General features: G+C 36.1%; 2 protein-coding genes across 2 annotated transcripts; both read right to left on the bottom strand.

The window, feature by feature from the left end:
• Window positions 1–9161: 9161 nt before the first annotated feature.
• Window positions 9162–10166, bottom strand: LOC142837463 (olfactory receptor 14A2-like). Its single transcript, XM_075952546.1, has one exon. The coding sequence runs from the start codon at window positions 10164–10166 to the stop codon at window positions 9162–9164; it is 1005 nt and encodes a 334-aa protein (XP_075808661.1).
• A 10887-nt stretch (window positions 10167–21053) lies between these two features.
• Window positions 21054–22058, bottom strand: LOC142837462 (olfactory receptor 14A2-like). The gene has a single exon (XM_075952545.1). The coding sequence runs from the start codon at window positions 22056–22058 to the stop codon at window positions 21054–21056; it is 1005 nt and encodes a 334-aa protein (XP_075808660.1).
• Window positions 22059–22587: the final 529 nt, after the last annotated feature.

Here is a 22587-nt window from a genome sequence, read left to right as displayed (position 1 = left end):
CCCTCACTACCTTCTGAATTTCTTCCCTTCATGTTCTTCGTCTTCCTTCTCCCCTTTTCAATCTTAGTCTCCCTTTGTATCTCTCTATTATGGCCTCAGAAGTTTATTAAGGCTCTGGACAATCTGTGTAATATTTCTACGATTGAGATATAAAATATTAACTCACCATTATTTTAAAATTAAGTCTGATTAGAATAAAAATTATATAATGTAAATAATTCTTTTTTTGTTTATTTCATTTTTTTTAGTTGTTGCAAAAAAATTTCCCATTTCCCTCCCCCTCCTCGCACAAATCACCCCTCCCCCCATTCCCCTCCCCCTCTCCCCCTCCCCGCACTCCGTTCCCCCTCCCTCTCGAGAATGAAGAGCAGTCCAGATTCCCTGCCCTGCGGGAAGTCCAAGGTCTTCCCACTTCTATCCAAGACCAGGAAGGTGAGCATCCAAACAAGCTAGGCTCCCACAAAGCCAGTTCATGTATTAGGATCGAAACCTAGTGCCATTGTCCTTGGCTTCTCATCAGCCTTCATTGTCCGCCAAGTTCAGAAAGTCCGGTTTCATCCCATGCTTATTCATTCCCAGTCCCGCTGGCCTTGGTGAGCTCCCAATAGATCAGTTCCACTGCCACTTTTAGGATCTTATGAAAATAAGTTTAGGGAGAACTTTTCAGTTTTAGTTTGGGCTTGTTTCCATTTATGCATTAATAAATTATAATTTTATGAATATTTAGTATACTTACCCTAATTTCAGAAAGACTAGAAAGACTTTTGAATGCTTGTACTGAAAAAGCACCTCAAGATGATCATTACTCATGTACCCATGCATAGAATAATCAATACAGGTACGATTTCCTGCATCAATATGCATAATTTAAATAAAATGAGATGAAGAAGTTAAAGTACAACAAATATAAAATTAAACGTTTGAGTTTCATTTAATCCTGTAGCCTAGACCTAACTTTGTATTAGATGACTATGAGTCTGGAGAACAGAAGATGGTCTTTTCAATTCTTTCTTAGCAGATTTTTATCAAGAAATCTATATCCATTATTTAGGTTTCTTTACTTAAAATGACAGGCATCAAAGGAAAAAATTCAGATCAAAATGTTACCATAGAAAGACATGCAAAATGTGCCAGTTCTATGTATCACTCCAAAGAGTATACAGGTAGACCAGCAAACACCCTCTATCAACACACATGTGATACCATTCATGATGGCATCATATTGCAGGGGAAAAGAGATGACAGCATATCAACTATATAATATAGTCGCTAGGACAAATACTTCCCATGATAAAAAAGAGTCCATTAAAGGATACAAATGACATTGTGTCCAATTTTCTATACCATATAGAGCCCCTGTTTCCTGTATGAAGCCTCATGAGCCAATTACCCACTATTTTCAGTATTTAGGAAGTCACCAGAAGGCTTGTTAGGTTCCTCAAACCTTTGCTCAAAATTCCTTCATTTTCTTTCTGCAAATCAATTTCAAAATATTCAGAAACACAGACTGATGTTAAACATAGTTAGGCTCTCACTTCTTTACTATGAATTTTATGTAATAATTACATAATAATTACAGACTACTGTGACAAAATACTTAAAACAGTCAATTAGTGAAGGAATTTCTAATATGCCTCATTATTTGTCCATATAGTCCATCACATTCAAAAAGGGATGCCCTTAGTTACATGAGTTAGATGTTCCCAAACTATCTGTTGTTAAGAAACAGTGAGAGTTGCATTCTTCCACCCAAGTTACCACTTTCTTTTATTCAGTATGAGATCCTAGACCACAAAATTCAATCCAACAAAAACTTGGATAAGTCTTTCCACATCAGTTAAACCTCCATGGAAATGTACTAAGAGGTTTGTTTCTTATGTGATTTTAATTTTGGAAAGTTTATAAGCAACAATCAACATCACAGCTATTCTTAATGTACTTTATTCTTGATCATACATTTTGACTTTGTTTAGGTAAAATCCATGATATTTATATATTTAAACGTTTGTTAGTACAGAAACACATGATGCCTTGAGAAAACCTATTCATTAATGAAAGCCAGTTAGCATGAAAAAATTAATTTTGATACACATTCATTGTTTGGTTTTATGATTCATAATAGATGTCAACATTATGTTGAATTTTTGGAAAAATGATTTGAGCTGAAAACATTACTTTTCTATCTCATTATCATTCTCTCAACATTAAAAATGACAATACATAATTTAAAATTACTGAAAGAATTAAATTGTTTATTTGTTCTAATCATGTTTTACTCTAAGATATTTTAATTTATACAAAGAAAAATAAAGTGAGATGAATAAGTGACCTAGTGAAAAAGAATTGGTGGGAGAACACTAGATAAGCAATAACTTTATAGAAAATATAAGTTTATATAACTATAGATGATAATATATTTATAAATCAAAAAGTTTGCTGAGAGATTCTCATTGCATGAATTTAAAACTTTACTGTTATAAAAGGTCAGTGTTTCAAGTGTCTATCCATGCTTATTGACACAAAGAACCATAAAAAATCATGGCAATTCTTAACTTGCCAAGTCCAGGTGATATAAGAACTAAGTCTCCTAGCTTATCTCATTAGGCAATGAGCCCATGCCCTCTGGACATAGTCTCCTCCAGAAAACTTGAAATATTGTGTTGCATGGTTAACGGACCTGCCATTTTTACTCAGTATAAGGAATGTGCTTTTGACCAATGAGATGGAACTCTTGTGATTTTTTTTTATTATTACTTCAAGCATTTGTAAAATGATGTATACATTCCAGGTGAAAATAGAAGTAAAAAGAATTAAAACTAATGTGGGATACCCCCTTTGTATGCTGTTATTACCACTAATGAATAAAGAAAACTGGCTTGCCCTGATAGGGTAGAACAGAGTTATGAGGAAAAGGAAATTGAATGCTGGGAAGAAAGAGGCAGAGTCAGGAAGATGCCATGGAGCAGCCACCAGAGACAGACATGCTGAAATTTTGCTGGTAGGTCACAACTTCATGGTGATACACACATTAATAGAAATGGATTAAATTAAGATGTAAAAGTTAGCCAATAAGAAGCCAGAGCTAAGCCAAGCAGTAGTAGCACATGCCTTTAATCCCAGCACTCGGGAGGCAGAGGGAGGCGGATCTCTGTGAGTTCAAGACCAGTCTAGTCTTCAAGAGCTAGTTCCAGGACAGGCTCATCGGGAACTCACCAAGGCCAGCTGGCCTGGGTCTGAAAAAGCATGGGATAAAACCGGACTTGCTGAACATAGCGGACAATGAGGACTACTGAGAACTCAAGAACAATGGCAATGGGTTTTTGATCCTACTGCACGTACTGGCTTTGGGGGAGCCTAGACAGTTTGGATGCTCACCTTACTAGACCTGGATAGAGGTGGGCGGTCTTTGGGCTTCCCACAGGTCAGGGAACCCTGATTGCTCTTCAAGCAGATGATGGAGGGGGACCTGATCGGGGGAGGGGGAGGGAAATGGGAGGCGGTGGCGGGGAGGAGGCACAGAAATCCTTAATAAATAAATAAATTAAAAAAAAGAAAATAAAGTCACTACTAAGAGAAAAACAAAAGCTACAGAGAAACCCTGTCTTGAAAAACAAAAACAAAACAAAACAAAAAAGCTAGAGCTAATGGGCCATTAATATAGTTTCTGTATGGTTATTTCAGGGGTGAGTAGCTGGAAACCAACAATCATTCTCCTTAACAACATGAAACAGAAAATTAGAAAAAGAATTAGAACTACAGAATTGGAACTAAAGGATTAGAGCTAAGATACTATAGAAAATTAGGACAAGAGAGGTAGAGAAGCTGAAGCGTAAAGCTCATGACTCGAAAAGCATATGTATGAGTTCATTTGGTAATTCCTCAGACTAGAAATTTCTAAGTTTCCTTCACTAAGATGTAGCCTCTGCAATGAACCCTGGGTGTTAGTTTTGTGAGTTAGACTTGCAAGCTACCAAAAGAGGTTGTCATAAACTGCCATATAAAGAAAACGTATAAGCAAAGGTTTAATTTGAGCCTTGACTCTAGCTACTGACCCAACAATTGGGTATGAGTTTTGGGTCATTCATAAAATGAATTCTTACAGATTTTGTGATATAAATTATCTCTTAGGGTTTGATTATAAAATATTCAAACAGGATCATGGGTTCACCGTTTGTTTCCAGATGATCATGTTCTTTTTTTAGGCTTTGGAAACATTAAGAAGAGATTTGCAGTCCCAGTTTGATTTCTTAATAGAAAAATTGACATGAGATACGTTTTTCTACAATACAAGTTTGTTTCTTGTGCTTAACTCTTTTTTCTTTAACATAATACATGAAAGAAACTACTAAGTCCAGGCATGGAAGCACGTTAAATTTTCATTTCTATCACAGCAATAAAATGGTGAGGGTAATTTCAGTGGCAGTGTATGTGGTTTCTTTTGTGTGTGTTCAAGGCAATTACTCTTTTTAAAAAGAGGCCATATATTTGAGAGGAAGTAAGAAAAGGACATTCAAGAAGACAAAGGTAGGAAAGGATATAGTGGAAATTATATGAATATCATGGTCACACACAGAATTCTGGAAAATTAAAATAAGAAATTTGTCAAAGAAATCTCTACCTATGCCTCTAACATGAAGTATTTTCTGTAGCAGTTTAAAGTTTTGATCTTAAATTGAATCCTTTGACATTTATAAAGCAACTCTGTACTCGTCATCTATACTACTTCTTTTCCTTGGTTGCATCCTCTGATCCAACTATCTACAAGGTTTTTTTTTTGTATTAGAAAGAGTGATGTTTTAAATTTCATTACTTCTATTACATTGCTTTGTTTAAATATCCTACATTTCCTTCTAAATTTGTATGATTCCTGAAAAATATTTTCTTTTTTTAAAAAATATTTATTTATTTATTTATTATGTATACAATAGTCTGTCTGCATGTATGCCCGCAGGTCAGAAGAGGGCACCAGACCTCATTACAGATGGTTGTGAGCCACCATGTGGTTGTCGGGAATTGAACTCAGGACCTTTGGAAGAGCAGTCAGTGCTCTTAACTGCTGAGCCATCTCTCCAGCCCCATGAAAAATATTTTCAAGACTCAATATTCTTGAGCCCCAAAGCCTTCACACCTCTTTTTGCATTATTGACAAATGAGCCCATTTTTACAAGGGTACTCCTTTTTTCCATGTCGCCAGTTGTCGAGAAGAATTGTAGTCTCTATCTTTTTTTCTCCTTTTGCATCCTATTATTGATGTTTATCGAACCTCCTCTCCATTCAAGTCTCTTGCATGGGTTACGTGAATAAAGAAAACGGCATTAATTTTCATTGTCTTATGCTTAAAATAAATGTCGATTGAGTTTAAACCCAGAGAAAAAGTCCATAGCATGACGTAAGAAGTGGTCGACAAATTTCCTGAGAAACCGAAACACTGATTTCCAAAATTTGGGATCAACCTACCCCTGGACCCAGCAATACCACTCCTGGGAATATACCCAAGAGATGCCCTATCATATGACAAGAGCATTTGTTCAACTATGTTCATAGCAGTATTATTTGTAATAGCCAGAACCTGGAAACAACCTAGATGCCCTTCAATGGAAGAATGGATGAAGAAAGTGTGGAATATCTACACATTAGAGTACTATGCTGCGGTAAAAAACAATGACTTCTCGAATTTTGCATGCAAATGGATGGAAATAGAAAACACTATCCTGAGTGAGGTAACCCAGACCCAAAAAGATGAAAATGGAATGTACTCACTCATAATTGGTTTCTAGCCATAAATAAGGGACACGGAGTCTACAATTGGTGATCCTAAAGAAGCTAAGTAAGAAGGTGAACCAAAGGAAAAACATATAGTTATCCTCTTGGCTATGGGAAGTAGACAAAGTTGCTGGGGAGAAAATTGAGATCTTGGGGGTGGGGTGGGATGGGGGTAAGGGGAGATGGGGAGAGAAAAGGGAGAAGGGGAGGAAGGGGGGAACTTGGGGAAAAAGGAGGATTGGGATAAAGGAAGGTTGGATAGGAGAGCACGGAAGCACAATTCTTAGTTAAGGGAGCCACCTTAGGGTTGGCAAGAGATTTGAACCTAGAATGGCTCCCAGGTGCCCAAGCCGAAGTCCCCAGTCAATTCCTTGGGCAGCTGGGGATAGGGAACCTGAAATGACCCTATCCTATAGCAATACTGACGAATATCTTACATATCATCATAGAACCTTCATCTGGTGATGGATGGAGATAGAGACAGAGACCCACACTGGAGCACTGGACTGAGCTCCCAAGGTCCCAATGAGGAGCAGAAGGAGGGAGAACAAGAGCAAAGAAGTCGGGACCACGAGGGGTGCACCCACCCACTGAGACAGTGGAGCTGATCTACTGGGAGCTCACCAAGGCCAGCTGGACTGTGACTGAAAAAGCATGGGATAAAACTGGACTCTCTGAACATTGCGAACAATGAGAGCTGATGAGACGCCAAGAACAATGGCAAGGGGTTTTGATCCTACTTAATGTGCTGGCTTTGTGGGAGCCTAGCCAGTTTGGATGTTCACTTTCCTAGATATGGACGGAGGGGGGAGGACCTAGGACTTACCACAGGGCAGGGAACCCTGACAGCTCTTTGGACTGGAGAGGGAGGGGGAAAGGAGTGGGGGGAGGGGGAGAAGGGTGGGAGGAGGGGGAGAAGGGTGGGAGGAGGGGGAGGGAAATGGGAGGCTGGGAGGAGGTGGAAACTTGTTTTTTTTTTCTCATTTTCTCAATAAAAGAAAGATTGAAAAAAACTAAGGGAAAAAAAAAGAAGTGGTCGACAAGACAAAACACAAAGATACAAAGAAAAAGAAATAGTTGTCATACCTGGATGGTGATCAAGGGGCAAAAATTTGACTAGTGTGAGTTCAGGAGGTTTTGTACAGTAATGCAGGAAATGGGTATTATAGACTAGACCACAAAATGTGGGGAACTTTGGCACGTAAAGACAGATGACATTCAGGTATTTGGACTTACCCATGAACTACTTGACAAAAGGACACAATAAGTAGTAAAGAAAATATTATTCATAAATTAAAAAAAGTAAAAACAGTTGAGATATGAACGTCAAATGAGAGAGAGAGAGAGAGAGAGAGAGAGAGAGAGAGAGAGAGAGAGAGAGAGAGAGAGAGAGGGGAAGATGGAGGAAGATCATGTGTGGACCATATTAGGCCAGAAAGAATGGTTTTGCCTTTTGGTCCGCTAAAGTTAACGGTTCTGTAGTTCGATGCAGCTTTTGTCTCCTTTGTTTGTTGTTGTAATTTAGGTCACAAGTTACATTGAGTTGCAATCAAGTGAATCATATACAGCTAGTTGAATTAAGCATAGTAAGTCAATTTATTATACATTGTGCTTATTATAATAAGGTTTTACTGGTAGAAATTTACATACAGCTTAGTGGATAGAGGTTTTAAGTAACTGCATATTACTCAAAGGAATTGTTATGGGCAATAGTTTTAAAGATCACAGAGCCTATTCCAGAAAGATGAGTATATTTGTTTTCAGCTTGAAAGAGAGAGATAGGTGATTAGTCTTAATGTGTGTTTTTGTATGTGTGTATGTATGTTTAAGATGGAGTAGGCTATATGGGATTGGACATTGCTTCAGTTCTTACTCTGATTTTTGTAACCTTTGTCAAAGTCATTATTAATCACTGCTAATATAATTGAAAGTGGTTGCACATTATAAAAACCTCATAGGAAAAAATGTTAGTTTTTCTAGTAATAAAAAATAATTAAATATAAAGGAAAGATAACTATTCTGATAAAATATAGAATCTACACAATGGTTTAAAACATGGCAAATAAAATCTTTTGTGTTGGTTGACACTGGTAAATTGACCTAGAAAATACTTCATGGACAAGTGATTCTTGTCTTTTGCAATTATAATAGGTTTCATTACTTCCTCCTAGACAGTGATGAGAACATTCACCTCCATGTAGGTACAAGTGTGCCTTTCTGCACTATATGCAGGCTGAAAAACATACATGGATGACTTTGTGTTATCTTTTTCCTGTAGAGGAACCTCAGAGAAGATATAAAAAGAAAGAAAGAAAGAAAGAAAGAAAGAAAGAAAGAAAGAAAGAAAGAAGAAAGGAAGGAAGACCTAAGGAATTCCAGGAAAGTCAAACTTAACAGAAAGAGAGAAAGAGAGAAAGAGAGAATGAAAGAAAGGAAGGAAGGAAGGAAGGAAGGAAGGAAGGAAGGAAGGAAGACCTAAGGAATTCCAGGAAAGTCAAACTTTGTAAACTAATTTGTTTATTAGAATTACTTACAGGAGCATATAAGATTCAAGCCAGCTACAGCACCAAAATCTTCAATTCCCAGTATTGGTGACAAGTCACAGTAACTGATTGCCTGCTGCTTGCTGCATTAATTTCACATAGCTTCACAGATCACAAAAATCTATCCCAAGTTACTAGGATACTCAGAGAGTCTCTCCTCTCTTTAGCAGATGTTTAACATCTCTATAACACTGAAAAGGGAATTGTGTTTTTAAACTCTCTAGACTATATAAGATTATTTAGACATGTTCCTTAGACTCAGAAGCCTTTTACCTCTCACCTATAATGTTTCTATTCAGGAGAAGCTACAGAAAAAAAACCCCACACAATTTCAACCTCTCCATTGTTTTTCTCCTAATACCCTCAACCTGAGTGGCTACTATTTCTCTTTTCAAATTTGTATCAGATAGTCTTCATCCAGTTTTATCTTTATTTTATGGAATTAATAATTTTGTAAGGATTAGAGCCATTAGACACCAGGCCAATTGGGTTGACTTCTTGCCTATATTTTTTAATTACTAGGAAGACTTGCACAGAAAGCATGGGTGAATTTACTTGGACTGTTCATGAGATTCCACAGTTTAAATGACGTTGTTATTTTAGTGTGTAAATGAGCCTTAGTGAGAGTTAGCAAATAAGATATTTAATATTACAATGAAAAACTGACCAATTGTTTAAATATTTATAGTTTCCAAGTGAGAAAAATTTAGCATACAAGAGAAGAAACTGGTATCATGACATTATATGTTAATATCATAAAAATCTAATTTCTGTTATTAGATCATATCATACTTATTCTAATTGTTTATTAGGTCAGGATAAAAATGACTATCCATAGTTTTCTTTTCTATGTCATCAACTGAACAACTTGCTTGTAGCATGTGAGACACTATAGCACTGACAGATATTTTGAAGTATTAAATGAAGAGAATATCTTGCACAAAGATTTTGCTGTAACCTCCTTAGAGCACACTTGACATCGTTGTTCCTCAGACTGTAGATCAAAGGATTGAGCGCTGGAGGTAACACAGTGTAGAGCACAGCAAAAAGCCTGTCTGTGATCGAAGGTACGATTGACGGTGGCTTCAGATAGACAAAGCAAGCAGTAGCAACGAAAACAGTGAACACAGTGAGGTGGGGGACGCATGTGGCAAATGCTTTGGACTGACCCTTAGTAGTAGGAATCTTAAGCACAGCAGAGAAAATGTAAAAGTAAGAGATCACCACACAGGTAAAGGAAGACATGGCTACAAACAGACCAATTCCAAGACCTGTATAAATGAGCAGTAGCCTTTCAGAACAGGAAATCCTTAGCAATGAGGGGACATCACAGAAAAACTGTGGAATCACATTGGAACCACAAAAAGGCCCGGAAAATATGCCAGCTATATACATGGTTCCAAAGAATACCCCAGTGGCCCAAGAAACACCCACCAACACCACAAAGGTAGTAGCATTCATGATGGCATCATAGTGCAGGGGACTGCAAATGGCAACATAGCGGTCATAGGACATGGCAGTCAGAATAAATACTTCTCCACCTGTGAAAGAACTCAATAAGAATACCTGAACTGCACAAGCAGGAATGGATATAAAATTGTTGTGTGTTAGACTATTCACAACTAAGTTTGGGATGGTAACTGATGGTAAGAATATATCCAACAGGGACAAATTCTTCAGGAAGAAGTACATAGGTGTTTGAAGCTGCAGGTCAAGGGAAATAAGAGTGATGATGATCAGGTTACTTATTAGGGCTCCCATGTACATCACTAGGAAGAACACTCCACATAAAGTCTGTAGCTCCTGGACGTCAGAGATCCCCATAAAGATGAATCCAGTTACTGCAGTGACATTGGCCATACTAGACTCCATTCAGACCCTGTCACCATGGAAGAAAACAATGAATAAGTACTACAAGTGCTGTAAGTAATGACAATGATGTACAGATAAGCTCAAAGCAAAAGAATTCAAGAAATTACAAATACGATGCAGATACATTTCCAAAAATTCTTGCTTCATACCCCTTATCATCAAGCGTTGCCTCATTCTCTCCCTACTTTCTATTCTTGGTGTTTGTCTGTGTGTATGTGTATCTCCATGTTCCTCACTTCCCACACTCTCTTCTCTCTTACTTTCCTCACTTTAATCCTCCTGTTCTTTTCTCTCTCAGTCTTTATTTCTGTCTCCCTCACACACTCTCTCTGCTTAGATTTAGATTGTCCTTAGTGATCTACATATGCAAACTAGGTTTTCTATGATTCAACCACAAAGCCGAAGACTTCTCAATACCATAAACATCATTTGATATAAATTAATCTTATTATTTTAACTCTATGATCATAATTAGTTTAGGAGAAAGTTTCCATGGCATTGGGAAGGTCTTCTTTTCTTTTTCTTTTCTTTTTCTTTTTTTCGAGACAGGGTTTCTCTGTAGCTTTGGTGCCTGTCCCAGAACTAGCTCGTGTAAACCCGGCTGGCCTCGAACTCCCAGAGATACGCCTGCCTCTGCCTCCCGAGTGCTGGGATTAAAGGCGTGTGCCACCACTTCTTTTCTTTTAAGTATTAGTAGAGTATTCTTCTCTGACTATTGAGTCTATCAGTAGGCTGTAAGAAAAATTTTTAATGTTTAACTACAGAGTCATGATAGATAGTTTTAAATAAAAACCAAAAGTTACCTCAGTATGATAATTATACATGTATCAAAAGATCATATTACTACATATAGTATTAAACTACTATGCATTTATATGCAAATAAAAGAAAGTTGCAGAAAATAAAATACATAACAGATAAAAATTCATTAAATTTTTCTTGTACAATAGAAAATTGTTGGTAAATGTCTCATTGATACCATTGACTCTATAGAAGGAGTAATAATCAAACTGGAAAGAAATATCAAATCTTCCAAATAAAACATCTGTCATATATACAGACTGCAAAGCAAATAAAGAATGTTCATCAAGACATTTCCCTTTAAACACGGATTGCCTCTCTAAGCAGAGTCGACTGTAATTATCCAGCCCTGTTGAGACGCTGAATGATCAGACTAAGATAGGAATCAACCTGACCACAGCCTAACCCAGTACTTAATACACACTTTCCCTGTTTGATCGTGGTGTTCCTGTCACTACTTCAGAAGATAAGGCTATCCAATACAGCTATATTTCCTAAATCCCTGTCCTAACTTACAATTTTGTTTACTGTTTGATTTCTATGGAGATCAGATATTGCTAATGTGCTGTAATTTTTTAAAGCAAAGATGCCTATAGCATTGAAATCCATTTAAAAATTCCAAAACAATATTCCCTCATTTCTTGAGTATTTTTCTTTATGACTTCTTATTGCTTGAAATTCACTTTTGAACCTTACCTGCTATTCCTGATTCGAATAAAGCAGTGTATGTTTAAAACGCACTTATTTGGTCACTCAATTCTAAACCATTTAGATAACTATTCTTTATTAAAAAACCAGCAACCAATCTGTCTCTCTTTTCCTCTGTTGTGTGTGCGTGTTTGTGTGTGTGTGTGTGTGTGTGTACATGCATTTGTGTGTGTTTGTCCATGTCTGTTCCATGACTTAATGATAAAACAAATATGGACTATATAGCATTATTTCTCTAGTTGGTGAGCCAAAGATGTACCAAGTATGTACAAGAATCTGCAAATATTTTTCCTAAACAACAAATGTTCCATAATCTTTAGTTGGCACGATTTGTTGCAATCAATGATCATAATTTAGTCATTAGTCATCTTGCTGCTTAAATTAAGGAATCTTTACCAACGTGCACAGGATTAGTATACAGGCTAAAATTTTTAACAATGGAACTTAGAAAAGCACATCTCTAATTAAATATAAGATGAATCCTGTTTTGAATACTTACAGAAAAGCTCTCTGTGTAGACAGGAAAAAAATGTGTGGCAGAGGCGTAATATTCTGGGTACTTGCCAGGCTATTGCCTTTCTTAGACTAGAGAAATACAGAAAGAAAGCAAATATTAGATATAAAGGTAAACAAGTCTCTACTAAATTATCTTGCTTTTCATATATTTCCAAATTTCATCCATATCATAAAATCTTAGAAATTGTTTTAGAGAGCCTATTTTAACATTTTATCCATGAAAATTTGAAACTTGTATTTGACAAAAATTCAGATTCTTCACATCCTAGAAAAGACTTACTCTTTAGAATTTCCTGCAGGTCAGTTTGGGTTGGGAAATATTTTTACATATGCAAGAGCTCAAATTAATATTGAATCACCTCAAAGGAGAATTGTACATGCAGCTCTCTCTGGTTAGTTTTGAAATCACATCTTATTCTGTCTCTAAGACCGTTACAACTCTGAAAACTCGGAGTGAAACTGTCTTCATTTCTTATCCAGGAGAACCAAATATCAGCAAGAAGGAAAATATGTTACCTTTTATATACTTTGATGTAGATTCATTTGACACCATATATAATGAGCATTTCCCTAACAAAACCCTCACAGTCTCTTGGTTACTTCCTGGTAGTCCCTAAAGACAAATCTTTCTTGATAAACTTAATTTTAGCCCATGTCTTAAGACAATTAGTGTTGTAATAATTGCTGCTATTAAAAATGAGATATATCAGGTCCCAGGGAATACACTGGAATAGGTAAAAAAGAATAGTCATATTTTTCTCAGAATTAAATTTATGTATTTTCTTAACTTGACAGTGCATAAAGTAAGACAATGCTAGATTTATAAAAAAGAAGTTACTCATTGACGGTTGCTAATAATCACTAGAAAGATAATTGCAAATAAGTTTGTATGTCATAGATATCAGAGAATCCCAGAAAGATAAATCTGGTTACAGAAGTAACACTGACATACTACATTTCTCGTGTGTGAGACACTATCTGCATAAATATTATTAATATTCCAAATTAATTATTAGCATTAGTGTATAGAAATACTCAATAGAAAATGTGTCCATTCAATCATCTACCTAATATAAAAATATGATACAGTTTTGCATAAACTGTTATTTCTCTCCTTCCCTTTCATAACATTCTACTCTCAATCTTCCTTCTGAATATTTTGTGATTAACTTTTTGTCCCTCTTTTCCCTTTCCCTCACTCACTACCTTCTGAATTTCTTCCCTTCATGTTCTTCGTCTTCCTTCTCCCCTCCCCTTTTCAATCTTAGTCTCCCTTTGTATCTCTCTATTATGGCCTCAGAAGTTTATTAAGGCTCTGGACAATCTGTGTAATATTTCTACAATTGAGATATAAAATATTAACTCACCATTATTTTAAAATTAAGTCTGATTAGAATAAAAATTATATAATGTAAATAATTCTTTTTTGTTTATTTTATTTTTTTTAGTTGTTGCAAAAAAAAATTTCCCATTTCCCTCCCCCTCCTCGAACAAATCACCCCCTCCCCCCATTCCCCTCCACATCTCCCCCTCCCCCCACTCCGTTCCCCCTCCCTCTCGAGAATGAAGAGCAGTCCAGATTCCCTGCCCTGCGGGAAGTCCAAGGTCTTCCCACTTCTATCCAAGACCAGGAAGGTGAGCATCCAAACAAGCTAGGCTCCCACAAAGCCAGTTCATGTATTAGGGTCGGAACCTAGTGCCATTGTCCTTGGCTTCTCATCAGCCTTCATTGTCCACCACGTTCAGAAAGTCCGGTTTCATCCCATGCTTATTCAGTCCCAGTCCCGCTGGCCTTGGTGAGCTCCCAATAGATCAGTTCCACTGCCACTTTTAGGATCTTATGAAAATAAGTTTAGGGAGAACTTTTCAGTTTTAGTTTGGGCTTGTTTCCATTTATGCATTAATAAGTTATAATTTTATGAATATTTAGTATACTTACCCTAATTTCAGAAAGACTAGAAAGACTTTTGAATGCTTGTACTGAAAAAGCACCTCAAGATGATCATTACTCATGTACCCATGTATAGAATAATCAATACAGGTACGATTTCCTGCATCAATATGCATAATTTAAATAAAATGAGATGAAGAAGTTAAAGTACAACAAATATAAAATTAAACGTTTGAGTTTCATTTAATCCTGTAGCCTAGACCTAACTTTGTATTAGATGACTATGAGCCTGGAGAACAGAAGATGGTCTTTTCAACTCTTTCTTAGCAGATTTTTATCAAGAAATCTATATCCATTATTTAGGTTTCTTTACTTAAAATGACAGGCATCAAAGGAAAAAATTCAGATCAAAATGTTACCATAGAAAGACATGCAAAATGTGCCAGTTCTATGTATCACTCCAAAGAGTATACAGGTAGACCAGCAAACACCCTGTATCAACACACATGTGATACCATTCATGATGGCATCATATTGCAGGGGAAAAGAGATGACAACATATCAGCTATATAATATAGTCGCTAGGACAAATACTTCCCATGATAAAAAAGAGTCCATTAAAGGATACAAATGACATTGTGTCCAATTTTCTATACCATATAGAGCCCCTGTTTCCTGTATGAAGCCTCATGAGCCAATTAGCCACTATTTTCAGTATTTAGGAAGTCACCAGAAGGCTTGTTAAGTTCTGTATACTTAGACTTCCTCAAACCTTTGCTCAAAATTCCTTCATTTTCTTTCTGCAAATCAATTTCAAAATATTCAGAAACACAGACTTATGTTAAACATAGTTAGGCTCTCACTTCTTTACTATGAATTTTATGTAATAATTACAGACTACTGTGACAAAATACTTAAAACAGTCAATTAGTGAAGGAATTTCTAATATGCCTCATTATTTGTCCATATAGTCCATCACATTCAAAAAGGGATGCCCTTAGTTATATGAGTTAGATGTTCCCAAACTATCTGTTGTTAAGAAACAGTGAGAGTTGCATTCTTCCACCCAAGTTACCACTTTCTTTTATTCAGTATGAGATCCTAGACCACAAAATTCAATCCAACAAAAACTTGGATAAGTCTTTCCACATCAGTTAAACCTCCATGGAAATGTACTAAGAGGTTTGTTTCTTATGTGATTTTAATTGTGGAAAGTTTATAAGCAACAATCAACATCACAGCTATTCTTAATGTACTTTATTCTTGATCATACATTTTGATTTTGTTTAGGTAAAATCCATGACATTTATATATTTAAACGTTTGTTAGTACAGAAACACATGATGCCTTGAGAAAACCTATTCATTAATGAAAGCCAGTTAGCATGAAAAAATTAATTTTGATACACATTCATTGTTTGGTTTTATGATTCATAATAGATGTCAACATTATGTTGAATTTTTGGAAAAATGATTTGAGCTGAAAACATTACTTTTCTATCTCATTATCATTCTCTCAACATTAAAAATGACAATACATAATTTAAAATTACTGAAAGAATTAAATTGTTTATTTGTTCTAATCATGTTTTACTCTAAGATATTTTAATTTATACAAAGAAAAATAAAGTGAGATGAATAAGTGACCTAGTGAAAAAGAATTGGTGGGAGAACACTAGATAAGCAATAACTTTATAGAAAATATAAGTTTATATAACTATAGATGATAATATATTTATAAATCAAAAAGTTTGCTGAGAGATTCTCATTGCATGAATTTAAAACTTTACTGTTATAAAAGGTCAGTGTTTCAAGTGTCTATCCATGCTTATTGACACAAAGAACCATAAAAAATCATGGCAATTCTTAACTTGCCAAGTCCAGGTGATATAAGAACTAAGTCTCCTAGCTTATCTCATTAGACAATGAGCCCATGCCCTCTGGACATAATCTTCCTCCAGAAAACTTGAAATATTGTGTTGCATGGTTAACGGACCTGCCATTTTTACTCAGTATAAGGAATGTGCTTTTGACCAATGAGATGGAACTCTTGTGATTTTTTTTTATTATTACTTCAAGCATTTGTAAAATGATGTATACATTCCAGGTGAAAATATTAGTAAAAAGAATTAAAACTAATGTGGGATACCCCCTTTGTATGCTGTTATTACCACTAATGAATAAAGAAAACTGGCTTGCCCTGATAGGGTAGAACAGAGTTATGAGGAAAAGGAAATTGTATGCTGGGAAGAAAGAGGCAGAGTCAGAAAGATGCCATGGAGCAGCCACCAGAGACAGACATGCTGAAACTTTGCTGGTAGGTCACAACTTCATGGTGATACACACATTAATAGAAATGGATTAAATTAAGATGTGAAAGTTAGCCAATAAGAAGCCAGAGCTAAGCCAAGCAGTAGTAGCACATGCCTTTAATCCCAGCACTCGGGAGGCAGAGGGAGGCGGATCTCTGTGAGTTCAAGACCAGTCTAGTCTTCAAGAGCTAGTTCCAGGACAGGCTCATCGGGAACTCACCAAGGCCAGCTGGCCTGGGTCTGAAAAAGCATGGGATAAAACCGGACTTGCTGAACATAGCGGACAATGAGGACTACTGAGAACTCAAGAACAATGGCAATGGGTTTTTGATCCTACTGCACGTACTGGCTTTGGGGGAGCCTAGACAGTTTGGATGCTCACCTTACTAGACCTGGATAGAGGTGGGCGGTCCTTGGGCTTCCCACAGGTCAGGGAACCCTGATTGCTCTTAGAGCAGATGAGGGAGGGAGACTTGATCGGGGGAGGGGGAGGGAAATGGAAGGCGGTGGTGGGGAGGAGGCAGAAATCCTTAATAAATAAATAAATTAAAAAAAAGAAAATAAAGTCACTACTAAGAGAAAAACAAAAGCTACAGAGAAACCCTGTCTTGAAAAACAAAAACAAAACAAAACAAAAAAGCTAGAGCTAGTGGGCCATTAATATAGTTTCTGTATGGTTATTTCAGGGGTGAGTAGCTGGAAACCAACAATCATTCTCCTTAACAACATGAAACAGAAAATTAGAAAAAGAATTAGAACTACAGAATTGGAACTAAAGGATTAGAGCTAAGATACTATAGAAAATTAGGACAAGAGAGGTAGAGAAGCTGAAGCGTAAAGCTCATGACTCGAAAAGCATATGTATGAGTTCATTTGGTAATTCCTCAGACTAGAAATTTCTAAGTTTCCTTTACTAAGATGTAGCCTCTGCAATGAACCCTGGGTGTTAGTTTTGTGAGTTAGACTTGCAAGCTACCAAAAGAGGTTGTCATAAACTGCCATATAAAGAAAACGTATAAGCAAAGGTTTAATTTGAGCCTTGACTCTAGCTACTGACCCAACAATTGGGTATGAGTTTTGGGTCATTCATAAAATGAATTCTTACAGATTTTGTGATATAAATTATCTCTTAGGGTTTGATTATAAAATATTCAAACAGGATCATGGGTTCACCGTTTGTTTCCAGATGATCATGTTCTTTTTTTAGGCTTTGGAAACATTAAGAAGAGATTTGCAGTCCCAGTTTTGATTTCTTAATAGAAAAATTGACATGAGATACGTTTTTCTACAATACAAGTTTGTTTCCTGTGCTTAACTCTTTTTTCTTTAACATAATACATGAAAGAAACTACTAAGTCCAGGCATGGAAGCACGTTAAATTTTCGTTTCTATCACAGCAATAAAATAGTGAGGGTAATTTCAGTGGCAGTGTATGTGGTTTCTTTTGTGTGTGTTCAAAGCAATTACTCTTTTTAAAAAGAGGCCATATATTTGAGAGGAAGTAAGAAAAGGACATTCAAGAAGACAAAGGTAGGAAAGGATATAGTGGAAATTATATGAATATCATGGTCACACACAGAATTCTGGAAAATTAAAATAAGAAATTTGTCAAAGAAATCTCTACCTATGCCTCTAACATGAAGTATTTTCTGTAGCAGTTTAAAGTTTTGATCTTAAATTGAATCCTTTGACATTTATAAAGCAACTCTGTACTCGTCATCTATACTACTTCTTTTCCTTGGTTGCATCCTCTGATCCAACTATCTACAAGGTTTTTTTTTTGTATTAGAAAGAGTGATGTTTTAAATTTCATTACTTCTATTACATTGCTTTGTTTAAATATCCTACATTTCCTTCTAAATTTGTATGATTCCTGAAAAATATTTTCTTTTTTTAAAAAAATATTTATTTATCTATTATTTATTATGTATACAATATTCTGTCAGCATGTATGCCCACAGGTCAAAAGAGGGCACCAGACCTCATTACAGATGGTTGTGAGCCACCATGTGGTTGTCGGGAATTGAACTCAGGAACTTTGAAAGAGCAGGCGATGCTCTTAACTGCTGAGCCATCTCTCCAGCCCCATGAAAAATATTTTCAAGACTCAATATTCTTGAGCCCCAAAGCCTTCACACCTCTTTTTGCATTATTGACAAATGAGCCCATTTTTACAAGGGTACTCCTTTTTGCCATGTCGCCAGTTGTCGAGAAGAATTGCAGTCTCTATCTTTTTATCTCCTTTTGCATCCTATTATTGATGTTTATCGAACCTCCTCTCCATTCAAGTCTCTTGCATGGGTTACGTGAATAAAGAAAATGGCATTAATTTTCATTGTCTTATGCTTAAAATAAATGTCGATTGAGTTTAAACCCAGAGAAAAAGTCCATAGCATGACGTAAGAAGTGGTCGACAAGACAAAACACAAAGATACAAAGAAAAAGAAGTAGTTGTCATACCTGGATGGTAATCGAAGGGCAAAAATTTGACTAGTGTGAGTTCAGGAGGTTTTGTACAGTAATGCAGGAAATGGGTATTATAGACTAGACCACAAAATGTGGGGAACTTTGGCACGTAAAGACAGATGACATTCAGGTATTTGGACTCACCCATGAACTACTTGACAAAAGGACACAATAAGTAGTAAAGAAAATATTATTCGTAAAGTAAAAAAAGTAAAAACAGTTGAGATATGAACGTCAAATGAGAGAGAGAGAGAGAGAGAGAGAGAGAGAGAGAGAGAGAGAGAGAGAGAGAGAGAGGAAGATGGAGGGAGATCATGTGTGGACCATGTTAGGCCAGAAAGAATGGTTTTGCTTTTTGGTCTGCTAAAGTTAACGGTTCTGTAGTTTGATGCAGCTTTTGTCTCCTTTGTTTGTTGTTGTAATTTAGGTCACAAGTTACATTGAGTTGCAATCAAGTGAATCATATACAGCTAGTTGAATTAAGCATAGTAAGTCAATTTATTATACATTGTGCTTATTATAATAAGGTTTTACTGGTAGAAATTTACATACAGCTTAGTGGATAGAGGTTTTAAGTAACTGCATATTACTCAAAGGAATTGTTATGGGCAATAGTTTTAAAGATCACAGAGCCTATTCCAGAAAGATGAGTATATTTGTTTTCAGCTTGAAAGAGAGAGATAGGTGATTAGTCTTAATGTGTGTTTTTGTATGTGTGTATGTATGTTTAAGATGGAAGGCTATATGGGATTGGACATTGCTTCAATTCTTACACTGATTTTTGTAACCTTTGTCAAAGTCATTATTAATCACTGCTAATATAATTGAAAGTGGTTGTACATTATGAAAACCTCATAGGAAAAAATGTTAGTTTTTCTAGTAATAAAAAATAATTAAATATAAAGGAAAGATAACTATTCTGATAAAATATAGAATCTACACAATGGTTTAAAACATGGCAAATAAAATCTTTTGTGTTGGTTGACACTGGTAAATTGACCTAGAAAATACTTCATGGACAAGTGATTCTTGTCTTTTGCAATTATAATAGGTTTCATTACTTCCTCCTAGACAGTGATGAGAACATTCACCTCCATGTAGGTACAAGTGTGCCTTTCTGCACTATATGCAGGCTGAAAAATATACATGGATGACTTTGTGTTATCTTTTTCCTGTAGAGGAACCTCAGAGAAGATAGAAAGAAAGAAAGAAAGAAAGAAAGAAAGAAAGAAAGAAAGAAAGGAAGGAAGGAAGGAAGACCTAAGGAATTCCAGGAAAGTCAAACTTTGTAAACTAATTTGTTTATTGGAATTACTTACAGGAGCATATAAGATTCAAGCGAGCTGCAGCACCAAAATCTTCAATTCCCAGTATTGGTGACAAGTCACAGTAACTGATTGCCTGCTGCTTGCTGCATTAATTTCACATAGCTTCACAGATCACAAAATTCTATCCCAAGTTACTAGGATACTCAGAGAGTCTCTCCTCTCTTTAGCAGATGTTTAACATCTCTATAACACTGAAAAGGGAATTGTGTTTTTAAACTCTCTAGACTATATAAGATTATTTAGACATGTTCCTTAGACTCAGAAGCCTTTTACTTCTCACCTATAATGTTTCTATTCAGGAGAAACTACAGAAAAAAAACCCTACACAATTTCAACCTCTCCATTGTTTTTCTCCTAATACCCTCAACCTGAGTGGCTACTATTTCTCTTTTCAAATTTGTATCAGATAGTCTTCATCCAGTTTTATCTTTATTTTATGGAATTAATAATTTTGTAAGGATTAGAGCCGTTAGATACCAGGCCAATTGGGTTGACTTCTTGCCTATATTTTTTAATTACTAGGAAGACTTGCACAGAAAGCATGAGTGAATTTACTTGGACTGTTCATGAGATTCCACAGTTTAAATGACGTTGTTATTTTAGTGTGTAAATGAGCCTTATAAGAGTTAGCAAATAAGATATTTAATATTACAACGAAAAACTGACGAATTGTTTAAATATTTATAGTTTCCAAGTGAGAAAAATTTAGCATACAAGAGAAGAAACTGGTATCATGACATTATATGTTAATATCATAAAAATCTAATTTCTGTTATTAGATCATATCATACTTATTCTAATTGTTTATTAGGTCAGGATAAAAATGACTATCCACAGTTTCCTTTTCTATGTCATCAACTGAACAACTTGCTTGTAGCATGTGAGACACTATACCACTGACAGATATTTTGAAGTATTAAATGAAGAGAATATCTTGCACAAAGATTTTGCTGTAACCTCCTTAGAGCACACTTGACATCGTTGTTCCTCAGACTGTAGATCAAAGGATTGAGCGCTGGAGGTAACAGAGTGTAGAGCACAGCAAAAAGCCTGTCTGTGATCGAAGGTACTATTGACGGTGGCTTCAGATAGACAAAGCAAGCAGTAGCAATAAAAACAGTGAACACAGTGAGGTGGGGGACGCATGTGGCAAATGCTTTGGACTGACCCTTAGTAGTAGGAATCTTAAGCACAGTAGAGAAAATGTAAAAGTAAGAGATCACCACACAGGTAAAGCAACACATGCCTAGAAATAGACCAATTCCAAGACCTGTATAAATGAGCAGTAGTCTTTCAGAACAGGAAATCCTTAGCAATGAGGGGACATCACAGAAAAACTGTGGAATCACATTGGAACCACAAAAAGGCCCGGAAAATATGCCAGCTATATACATGGTTCCAAAGAATACCCCAGTGGCCCAAGAAACACCCACCAACACCACAAAGGTAGTAGCATTCATGATGGCATCATAGTGCAGGGGACTGCAAATGGCAACATAGCGGTCATAGGACATGGCAGTGAGAATAAATACTTCCCCTGCAGAGAAAGAACTCAATAAGAATACCTGAACTGCACAAGCAGGAATGGATATAAAATTGTTGTGTGTTAGACTATTCACAACTAAGTTTGGGATGGTAACTGACACAAAGAAGACATCCAGCAGGGACAAATTCTTCAGGAAGAAGTACATGGGTGTTTGAAGCTGCAGGTCAAGGGAGATGAGAGTGATGATGATCAGGTTACTTATTAGGGCCGCCATGTACATCACTAGGAAGAACACTCCACACAGAGTCTGTAGCTCCTGGACGTCAGAGATCCCCATAAAGATGAATCCAGTTACTGCAATGCCATTGGTCATACTAGATTCTATTCAGATCCTATCACCATGGAAAAAAATGAATGAATAAGTATTGCCAGTGTTGTAAGTAATAACTATGATGTACAGATATGCTCAGAGGAAATGCATTAAATAATTACAAATACGGTGCAGATTCATTTCCAAAGAATTCTTGCTTCATTCCACCTCGCCTTCATAACATTGCCTCACTCTTTCCCTACCTTCTATTCTTAGTGTTTGTGTTTGTGTGCGTATCTCTATATTCCTTCCCTCCCACACTCTCTCCTTTCTTTCCTAACTTTAATTCTCCTGTTCCTTTCTCTCTCAGTCTCTATTTCTGTCTCTCTCACTCTCTCTCTCTTGACTTAGAGTTAGATTGTCCTTACAGATCTATATATGCAAACTTGGTTCTCTATGATTCAGCTATAAAGCCTAAGATTTCTGGGCACTATAATTAACATTTGATATAAATTAATCTTATAATTTTAACTCTATGTTCATAATTACGTAAGGAAAAAGTTTCCATGGCATTGGGAAAGTCTTCTTTCCT

This window comes from Microtus pennsylvanicus, chromosome 18 (genome assembly GCF_037038515.1).
Source record: "Microtus pennsylvanicus isolate mMicPen1 chromosome 18, mMicPen1.hap1, whole genome shotgun sequence".
Lineage (NCBI taxonomy): Eukaryota > Metazoa > Chordata > Mammalia > Rodentia > Cricetidae > Microtus > Microtus pennsylvanicus.
The sequence above is the reverse complement of the archived record's forward strand: the minus strand, read 5'-3'. Positions and strand labels throughout refer to the sequence as shown.